The sequence below is a fragment of the Borostomias antarcticus genome, assembly GCF_949987555.1.
Source record: "Borostomias antarcticus genome assembly, chromosome: 18".
NCBI lineage: Eukaryota > Metazoa > Chordata > Actinopteri > Stomiiformes > Stomiidae > Borostomias > Borostomias antarcticus.
In genome coordinates, this window is record NC_140251.1 from 19,815,320 (window position 1) to 19,826,736 (window position 11,417).

Below are 11,417 nucleotides of genomic sequence, written 5' to 3' on the forward strand. Positions count from 1 at the left end.
GGACAAATGCTATACTATACTAACGCTGGCTTACTGCCACGCACAAAAACACATACACAAATGAAGGCTATATTGTTGAAAATATTTATTTCAGTACAACAAATGCAGTATGTAGTAATGTAACGGAATGTATGAGAAAATCCTAGCACGTTTAGGTCAAGGTCCAGGTCAAATTACTTTAAAACCTGAGGTCATTCTTTTGCTAGAACGTTGTGCTAGCAAGTGTGCTTCATGTTCTGCTGGAGTGTTACCCAGGATGGTGGGATGTTTTCCAGAGTTCGAGACCTCTGTGTGGAGAGCTGTCCTTCTGGTTCCTGGTTGAAGGAAGGTTCTCAAGGGTTCTAGACTTCTGTTTAAAGAGCTGATCTTCTGGATCCTGGTTGAAAGTAGGTTCTCCAGGGTTCTAGACCTCTGTGTGGAGAGCCGTTCTCCTGTCATCGTTCACATCCGTGCTACTCTCTGGTTGGGTCGTACATCAGCACCTCTAATCTCTCCAGCAGTAACATTGACCCTCTACTGACCTCACTGGACATGCTGAGGAGATCAATTAAAGCAGCGTTGACCTCTGAGAAACACGTCCACATTCCCCAGGTGTCCTGTTTCCTCTGTCAGACAGTGCAGACGTGTCCCAGCCTGTGAAAGGACTGGGAGACTCAAACAAAATTTGTTGAACAACTCTGTACCAAAAGTTTGAGCCGAAACCAGAGGCCGACACCTAGATCAGGAGCCGTATGCTGAATGAAGCCATAATAAAAAGACATCCACCCGCGGTACATAGCTGTTCACCAAATGTTTTACCACTATGAATGCCACCCAGTGTCTGAGCCACCCAGTCCTTTCACAGGCTGGGACACATCTACACTGTCTGACAGGACGCCTGGACAACGTGGACGTGTTCCTCAGAGGTCAACACTGCTTTCAGTGGACTCTTCTACATGCCCAGTGGACAGTGGAGGGTCAATGTTACTGCTGGAGAGATTAGAGGTGCTGATGTACGACCCAACCAGAGAGTAGGACGGACGTGAACGATGACAGGAGAACAGCTCTCCACACAGAGGTCTAGAATCCTGGAGAACCTACCTTCAAACAGGAACCAGCAGAAGAGCCCTTCACACAGAAGTCTAGAACCCTTGAGAACCTTCTTTCAACCAGGAACCAGAAGGACAGCTCTCCACACAGAAGTCTGGAGCTCTGGAAAACATTCCACCAACTCGGGTAACATTCCAGCAGAACATGAAGCACACTTGGTAGCGCAGTGTACTAGCAAAATAATGACCTCAGGTTTTAAAGTAATTTGACTTGGACCTTGATCTAAATGTGCTATGTTAGAAATGTCTAGTGTCAAAGCTAACATGAGAATACAATGTTTGTATGTGTGTGTGTTTGTGTGCACGTGCACATGTATGTTGTTGTTCTGTGTGTGTGTGTGTCTGTGGGGGGGGGGGGGTGCAGTTGTTGTTCTGTGTGTGTGTGTGTAGTTCTGTTTGTGTGTGTGTGTGTGTGTGTGTGCACTGTCCGCACAGGCAGGCGAACATCTGAAACTGGATCTGTCAAATCTGTCAAAACAGACAATAGTAAGATTTTCAGTGCATTATCCTCACTGACAGTGTAATTCAGCCCAGAACATTATATCAGATAGATTGATAGAACGACAGACAGACAGACGGACGGACGGACGGACGGACGGACGGACAGATAGATAGATAGATAGATAGATAGATAGATAGATAGATAGATAGATAGATAGATAGATAGATAGACTTTACCAGCTTTTTCTCATCTGAAAGGGCAACTCCCAGCTGAATAGTGAAGCTCGAGCTCACTGATGCAGGGTTCAGCTGGACGTTAATGTCTGTCAGATCTGAAATCACAAAATTAATATTGTTTAACCTGCAAAATGGAGAGCATCCAAAAACAAATGGCTGTCCAGGCTGTTTTGACCTCACCCCATTCCTGTCTACGAGTAGGTCGTCCCGAGCCTTTCAGAGCACGGGTGGAGGAGCAGGAGTGTCGTGTCTGTCTCTCCGTCCTCAGAGGCTTGTCCTCCTCCTTCAGCGCCAGGCCCATCGGTGGAGTTGAGGCAGCTGGGACGACACTCTCCCTGAGGTGATGGAGGCTCAGCTTGGCCTCCAGCTGCAGCGCTAGGTCGTTGACCTCCTCCTCGATTGTTGGTGAGGCCAACAGAGGTGGAGTGGGTTTACTGGCACCAACGGTGTGAGGCGTTGTGCTGGCAGGTCCACTGGCAGGAGGAGGGTTAGCCCCAGCCTGCTCCCTGACAAGAGGGCGGCTCACCACAAGCTTGGCCTCCAGCTGAGGTGTCAAGTCGACTTCAGTCTCGAGTGTTGGAGAGGCCATCACAGGTGGAGCAGGCTTAAGGGCACTCACAGGAGCACGGATGTAGGAGCAGGAGTGCCCTGTCTGTCTGTCCTTCCTCAGAGGCCTGCCCTCTGCCTCTATTGCCAGGCCAATTGTTGCAGTGGATGTAGGGGCAACACAAGGCCAAAAACCTGTCTTCCCACTCTCCCTGAGGCGAGGGGGGCTCAGCTTGGCCTCCAGCTGAAGTGCCAAGTCGTTGACCTCCTCCTCGAGTGTTGGAGAGGCCATCACAGGGGGAGCAGGCTTAAGGGCACTCACAGGAGCACGGATGTAGGAGCAGGAGTGCCCTGTCTCTCTGTCCTTCCTCAGAGGCCTGCCCTCTGCCTCTAGTGCCAGGCCAGTAGGTGGAGTTGGTGCAGGGGCGACACAAGGCCAAAATCCCATCTTCCCACTCTCCCTTGGGCGAGGGGGGCTCAGCTTGGCCTCCAGCTGCAGCGCTAGGTCGTTGACCTCATCCTCCATTGATGGGGAGGCCATCAGAGGTGGAGTTTTCTGTTTTAATGAAAAGAAAGTCACTGAAGCTAATCCAATAATTTCTTTGCTCATTGCTCATGGTATGTAAGAAAATCCTGAGCTTGAGGTTCTCCCTCTTAAGCTCAGCTATAGAAATTGAGTATGGATATTGAGAAATGACAACATCCTGAGAACCTTTATAGTGGCCTGGCATTAAAGAGTTGTCTGGTCTCAATAGAGAGTGGGTGTAGGTCCAGGACTGTACAAAGCCAGATAAAGTTGACTGACCATGCTTACATGGTATATGAAATCTAAACCTTTAGGGGGGTTACTTACCTTTTGGTAACCCGACATGGTCCCGTGTGGGCTGGACCAAGGCTCCATGTTGTGTTCTTGAGGGGAAAATTGGACGGTTAATTTAAATTAACTGGGGGCACAGTCTTTACAAGGGCTTTAAGTGTGGGTCAGGCAATTGGCAGTGAACCAGACAATTAACAGTGAACAGTCAACCAGACCACTACACTCACCCAGCATCTGCTTCCGCTGCTGTGGTGGAGTGGCAGCCAGAATGGAGGTCGTCCGAGACTCCTCGCCCAGCAGGTGGACAGCAGGACGCGCAGGAGCTTTAGGAGCAGAGGTTGGACGAGGGCCAGTGGTCTGGGCGGAGACACATTGGATGGACGCGTGAGGGATGGCAGCCATGGAGGATCCAGAGGGCTGTGCAGGCAGTTTGATCTCCATGCTGGGCGTGGCACGTCTGACGGCCATTGGCTGCCTGTATCTGTTGGTTAGATACACCCTTGGCTGTTTCTTGGGCCGGGCCAGGGCCACATACAGGGGCTTGGTGGCCAGGATGCGTCCGTTCATCCCTGCGATGGCCTGGGTGGCCTCCTCAGGGGAGGACAGACACACAAACCCAAAGCCCTTGCTGCGGCCGCGCTCCATCACGACTTTGGCACTAATGATGGTACAGTACCAAAGGGATAGAACTCCTTCCTCAGTCGCATCTCATCAATCTCTTCCTTCAAGTTCTTTATGTAGAGACTGATGCCGGTACACTGTTTGATTTGGTCGCCCAGCTCGGCCTCTCGTACGTTTCTGGATTTGAAAGGGCCAACAAACACCTTTTTACCGTTGAGGAGCATGCCATCGATCCTCTTGATGGCCCTCTCAGCGTCCTCTGGAGCCTCAAAGTGCACAAAGCCGTAGCCCTTGGAGCCGTTCTCGTCACTCTCCACTTTACAGGAGAGGACGGTGCCGAAGGCGGAGAAGGTGTCATACAGGGCCTGGCTGTCGATGGACTTCTCCAAACCCTTCAGGAAGATGTTCCCAATTCCCTTGTCCCTCAGGGTGCGGTCGCATTGAGACCACGTGATCCGGAGCTGTCGGCCCATGACTGTTTCATAGCTCAAGGTGTCAAGAGCGCGTTTGGCGTCAGCTGGCTGCTGGAAGTTGACATATGCGTACCTTGAGGAGCGCCTGGTGATCCTGTCTCTACAGACCCGGATAGAATGGAGTGTCCCCATGGGGCTAAATAAATCATACAGCATGGCCTCTGTCACATCGGGGTGCAGATCCCCAACGTACAGGGAGGCCATGGAGAAGTAAGGAGCACTGGATTGCATTGCATACACCAACCACTTCAAAATGTCACTGACCACTGACAGAGAAAAATGTAACTATGAACTAGAATGTGGCTGTCATAGTATCATTGTGTTCAATTATGATGTCATATCATTGTGACACAATCTGTCACAGAATGGCCAAACTTGAATTCTAGAATTGCCATGACTGACTCAAGTCAAGGAAGAAGTATTAACTATGTATATAGTTAGGTTAAATAAGTTTCTTATTATGACCTGTGCAAAAAATGTAATAAAAATAACAAAATTAATACGACTAAGGCAACTAAGCCTACAGAATATATGAAATGCACCAATCATAGTTAAACATTTAAAACCACATACAAAATAATCAATGTATTCCTTATATATACAATGCTGGCACTGTAACCGCACGGTTGGTCTTTGAATCGTGATCAAATCACTGTAATAAAAACTCGACCAAACTCATTTTGTCCTGATTCCCCTCCTTGAATGGAGTGTGTAATTCCGATTATATCCACTGGGTGGCAATGCTGTAAAATGGTCATGGGGAGTAGAGTGTCAAAATAACGCTCGTTTGGAATGCCCTTCAACATCATCTTCAGGGCTGTCGCATGTCAACAGCCTGTCACAAACTATGGCTGACCATAACCATTGTTAATGAATGAATCCTATATTAACTGAAGCTAAGCTTTCGGAGAGGGAAAGTGATGTGTCCTGATCTCAGACGGTGTGGCAGGCCGGTTGTTTTGGAGTTTTGGTTTTACACGTGCATGTTTCGTTTGCAGTGAAGGTGCAGTTATATTATTTTGCAGTGCAGTTTACATCATTTTGCAGTGAAAGTGCAGTTATATTATTTTGCAGTGCAGTTTACATTATTTTGCAGTGAGAGTGCAGTGTTATAATTGAAGCCTGGAGCGCCTGGGGATGGGGCAGCTATAGGGGGTTTGGGGAGCGTCCCGAGCCATGCTGATGTGTCAAGCCCCCAGGATTCGAAATCTAAAGTGAAGGCCTATTGAACCGCGCCATCTTGGCTAGATTTGTAGTCACTTGGCTATTTCCGGTGACTTTTGACTTGCGCAGTTGAGCTTCTCTGGCCGACGCGCGTCCACGAAAAAGTTCACATTTATGTGAAATGTAGACGCGCGTTCCCGGCTCTCTCGGCTCTCCCCGCTTTGATTTAGCAATGAAAACCGGCTTGCATATTAACCTGTTTTTGTCAAATATATCAATTGGATAAATTATTTTTTGATCCTGGCATCTTAGTTTTAACAGGTTAAATATAATTGAACATGTTTTGTTTGCTAGTAGATGGTATTCATTCCGTTCGCGATAACGTTATTGCAGCCAGGCTAAATTCCTCCAGGGAGCCAGTGACCGGCGAGTTGAAGAGCTTCACTCCCCGCCAGCAGGAGCTCTGGCCGCGGCTACCGCATCTCGGAAAACCCGCTGAGTTCGTGGCTGCTATTTCACATTCGCCCTTGATCAATCCCAATACCGATCCATGGTAATAATGAATCAATCGTTCAGATCAGATCAGCAGTGCTGCATGCATGTTACAACATCATTGTTAGCTTTATTAACATAACCATAGCCTACATTTATCTCTCTAACGTTAGGCTATCCATCTTACACCAGTCGGCCATTCGATAGCTGGAAGCGGTCAACGCCAACGTTGACTGAAAACACCCAAACTCAGTGTATCGTTTCATCTTCATGCTACACACCAACTCCTTTACATTGTATGTGAATAAATTCCTGTTATTCTAAAAATATCCCATTTCTGTCCATTCCTGGAAAAGGCTAATAATTGCTGTCAAATGATCACTCCAGTTTATCACCGTATCCCACTACCATTTCAACTATGCACAGGAGGTTGTCTTGTGGTCATTTTCATTAAAAAATGATTAGCCTGATCAGTTTGTTGTATGTATTAAGCCCTTTTTGAGCGGTATGCTTGTATTAATAGCTTATAGCTTGCCATACTCACCAACCTTGGGACCTCAGAAATAGGGAGCATTTCCAAACCAAATTGCGGGGGGGGGGGGGGGGGGCATTAAAAGCATTACAAATTAGACATTAAAAGCATTAAAACGAAATGTGAAACATTATATATATATATATATATATATGTGTGTATGGAGCAATTGTTTTTAATGTCCGACTTTTGTCTGTGCTGTTCAGTAAATGTGCATCTGTCCTAATTTATTGTAGCCTATCTATCTACTACACAACCTAGTTCAAATTTATGAATCTCCCGCGGAAGTCAGGAGGGTTGGCAAGTAGGCTATGGTCACTGCTCCCCAGTAAAATTGAATAATTGAGGGGTTACTTACAGTACAAAAAAGTACAGCATTTGTAGAACTCGGATGATACTACATAAATTGCCATGCAAAGCCAGAGACTGTTGCTTGTAGACGACAAGACTGCTGTAACCATTCAAATGTGGAGGCTACACTGCATTGAAGGTGGGTTGGCTTACTTGACACAGAACACAGAAAACGGACACCACAAAAAAGGGCTTAAAGCAGGTCCTAAACAGCAGCAGGTCTGGTTGAGGTGTGAACTGGTCTCCTAAAAATGGCTTGAGCTGTGAGGATAAGAGGAGGCACCCTGTTTCTGTTATTACATTTCAATAATAGAATATGACACACAAACCACATACATACACACATACACATACAGCCCGTCTTGGTTTAAAGCCCACTCACCAACGTCAAGGTGCAAGCCTATCGAGTGGGAACACGAGACCAATCACGAACAGGACAAACTCAGACGGGACAACACAGCATACAAATAATCAAGGAATATGTATGTTGTCATGCTGTTTCACATTTCGTTTTAATGCTTTTAATGTCTAAATTGTAATGCTTTTAATGCCCCCCCCCGCAATTTGGTTTGGAAATGATCACGCCGCGGAAGATTTATAAATTTGAACTAGGTTGTGTAGTAGATAGGCTACAATAAATTAGGACAGATGCACATTTACTGAACAGCACAGACAAAAGTCGGACATTAAAAACAATTGCTCCATACACACACATATATATATAAGACAATCTCCTGTGCATAGTTGAAATGGTAGTGGGATACGTTGATAAACTGGAGTGATCATTTGACAGCAATTATTAGCCTTTTCCAGGAATGGACAGAAATGGGATATTTTTAGAATAACAGGAATTTATTCACATACAATGTAAAGGAGTTGATGTGTAGCATGAAGATGAAACGATACACTGAGTTTGGGTGTTTTCAGTCAACGTTGGCGTTGACCGCTTCCAGCTATCGAATGGCCGACTGGTGTAAGATGGATAGCCTAACGTTAGAGAGATAAATGTAGGCTATGGTTATGTTAATAAAGCTAACAATGATGTTGTAACATGCATGCAGCACTGCCGATCTGATCTGAACGATTGATTCATTATTACCATGGATCGGTATTGGGATTGATCAAGGGCGAGTGTGAAATAGCAGCCACGAACTCAGCGGGTTTTCCGAGATGCGGTAGCCGCGGCCAGAGCTCCTGCTGGCGGGGAGTGAAGCTCTTCAACTCGCCGGTCACTGGCTCCCTGGAGGAATTTAGCCTGGCTGCAATAACGTTATCGCGAACGGAATGAATACCATCTACTAGCAAACAAAACATGTTCAATTATATTTAACCTGTTAAAACTAAGATGCCTGGATGAAAAAATAATTTCTCCAATTGATATATTTGACAAAAACAGGTTAATATGCAAGCCGGTTTTCATTGCTAAATCAAAGCGGGGAGAGCCGAGAGAGCCGGGAACGTGCGTCTACATTTCAGATAAATGTGAACTTTTTCGTGGACGCGCGTCGGCCAGAGAAGCTCAACTGCGCAAGTCAAAAGTCACCGGAAGGCCAGAAAAGCACAACTGCGCAAGTCAAAAGTCACCGGAAATAGTCAAATGACTACAAATTTGCCAAGATGGCGCGGTTCAATAGGGCTTCATTGTTGATAGCGGCCAGTGAATGGAGTGGCTGTATCCAGTTTAATTAATACATCCATGTGATGTGTGCATTTGAAATGAAATGATTAATAAAGCCATGTCCTTTTTCTTAAGCCTGTGTGGTGTGTGTGTGTTTTGACCCCTGACCCCACCGGTTAAAAAAAGGTGGTGGCAGCGCAATTCTCTATTGAACCCAGTAACCAGCTCCTCCCTCTGTTGGGTGGTTCTGGTTCAGTAGGCTATGCCAGATGCAGTATGTTACATCCAAATTGTGCCTGCTACATCTGGTGTACTATACAGTATACACTACATATTCCCGAAATTACCCAAACCAGGTCCAGCCTGGTTTACAGTATATGCGTGGCTGGCTTGTTTCTGTTCAGGACTGGTAGGATGGAAGCTAGTCATGTCACTGAAATAGCTGTGAATTGAAATGACATGAAATATTGTGTGATAAATGAAGATAGGTCTTGTCACCTGGACACATCAGTTCCAATGCTTCCAATGCTAATCCAGCACAATATGAGCAGGATAGCCAGTTAGCTCATGAGCTCACAACAACTAGCAGCAGCTTCCATAACATTAATGGTAGCGGTCAGTGGCTAAAGCAGTTACACTGATGATAACATAAAGTCATCCCCACCGGGTCTTGAACCCCGGTCTCCCAGGTGGGAGTCCAATGCTCTGACCAGCAGCACACAGAACTGCAGGTTCTGGAACCACTGGCCGTGTGCCTGCTACTTGCTATATAGCAGGCGAGAAGTAGTACTTCAAAACTGTGCCTGCTACCTCTCACCTGCTACCTCTCACCTGCTATATTGGCATGCTACCTCACCTGCTATATTGGCATGCTACCTCACCTGCTATATTGGCATGCTACCTCACCTGCTATTCTCACCTGCTATATTGGCATGCTACCTCACCTGCTATATTGGCATGCTACCTCACCTGCTATATTGGCATGCTACCTCACCTGCTATATTGGCATGCTACCTCACCTGCTATTCTCACCTGCTATATTGGCATGCTACCTCACCTGCTATTCTCACCTGCTATATTGGCATGCTACCTCACCTGCTATTCTCACCTGCTATATTGGCATGCTACCTCACCTGCTATATTGGCATGCTACCTCACCTGCTACCTCGCCTGCTATATTGGCATGCTACCTCACCTGCTACCTCGCCTGCTATATTGGCATGCTACCTCACCTGCTACCTCGCCTGCTATATTGGCATGCTACCTCACCTGCTATTCTCGCCTGCTATATTGGCATGCTATTCCAGATGCTACGTCACTGTTCAGCAAAATTTTCAAAATGGCCGACGCCGGTGACTCAGGCGGGACAGAGCGAAGGAGTTTTTAAATGTAAGTATTGACTTAATTTGTCGATGAAAAAAATATTTTCTCCGTCAGATATCTTGGTTATAATGACACAGAGCTACAAATGCAGTTTTGTGTATATATGTGGGGTAGAAATTAGATTTCGAGAACTCACTATGTAGTAGTTAGTAGCCCTGTAGCCATGGAAACGCAACGTTACCCAGCCAGTGGGGCGGTCGTGTACGTAATGACGTAACCCACGCATTCCCGTCACCTGACTCGAGTAGCATGCTACATTTTCTCGCCAACTATATCGTTTTCGTGGAGTAGTAGGTACTAAGTAGCATGCTACTTCTCGCCTGCTATATAGCAGGTAGCAGTCATTTCGGACACGGCCACTGTCTATCTAAGCCTGTTGCTGCCCTCCTGTGGCCGAAAACGGTAAATGCTCAGGTGATAGCAACATAGAACTGCAGGTTCTACTGCAGCTGTGCCGATTCATTCATATTTCCATGTGTTTCAACACTGTGGCTCACACATTCACACACGTATTTACCTGACAACACATTTCACACCGAGGTACAGTATAGGTGGACATCTGTTGCTGACATTTTAATATTCAAGAATTCAACCAAACGGAGAACGACCCTACCTACTAAAAAAAGAGAAAAAAAAAACATGAGTGAACATCAGACGTAGGCCGATTTGTTTCTCCTTCCTCCAAATCTCAACCCAATTACCATAGGAACCAGTGATAACAGCTATGCATTGAGGATTTCCTCTTGTTATCTCTCACATGAAGACACAGAGAGTTCTGTATCTGCAGGGTTGTTGTTGAACTTACTGCTCAATACGCCACTCCTCAGAAGCACTTTTTAATTGGGGTATTTGCATGAAACTGATAGATACAATTAAATTGATGCTCAACAGAATTGTTAGTAACACAAGAGCAGCCATGGGTCATATTCAGTGATTTGTTGTCAGTTTCCTTTGGGCAATGAAGCATACAGTATTACTCTCAGTGATGCCTTGCTGGGTAGTCCTTTCCAAGATCAAAGCCAAAGGCATTGTTTTACCGTTTCCTATTGCATAAACCAGTTGCAAGGACGGAAATCAATTCAGTGCAGATCATTGTTTTGGGCGACATTAATCAAAGTTCATGCGCTCTCTTTATAAATTATGTGGCGCCCAATTTCCTGGAAAGTCTTCCTCCCTGCACCCTGTGGTGTGATCTCTCTTATGAAGCCCAACATGTTCAGGCAGACTAGAGGCAAACGAGAGCCTCTGATCTGGACATGTTGTCATTGCTGCATTTGTTAGTTGAGACCTTTATGCCAGTCCAAACCCTGTCTTTGTGACCTTCCCACATCCAGATATCGCTGTTTCAGTCCACCTCCTGAGCCTATAAGGCCAATACATTAATAGAGGTGAATGGGCGATGGCTCTGTGGCGCCTCCCTCGGGTCGGTGTACTCTGCCCCCCCCCCCCCCCTAGTCCAAATCCCGTGCCTCTAGGGCCACACATTAAAAAGAATAAATCGCATGAGAATTTGCTGCTGCCATTAGCAGATTCCACTTGTCAAACAAGCATTTCTTTGTATCGATCAGGTCTGTATTAACTAATTAATTTCAACAGGAAAATCCAGCATGTACTGTGGTGTGCTATTCTCACCTGGTCATGTACTGTGGTGTGC

The 11,417-nt window shown here is 46.2% G+C and overlaps 1 protein-coding gene across 1 annotated transcript; it reads right to left on the reverse strand.

Moving 5' to 3' along the window:
- Positions 1–1,059: 1,059 nt before the first annotated feature.
- Positions 1,060–4,427, reverse strand: LOC311320963 (polyadenylate-binding protein 1-like 2; the record flags this gene model as incomplete). Its single annotated transcript, XM_084452830.1, has 3 exons — positions 1,060–1,080; positions 1,767–1,861; positions 3,962–4,427. The coding sequence occupies 3 exons, from the start codon at positions 4,425–4,427 to the stop codon at positions 1,060–1,062; spliced, it is 582 nt and encodes a 193-aa protein (XP_084308956.1).
- Between the last annotated feature and the right edge of the window lie 6,990 nt (positions 4,428–11,417).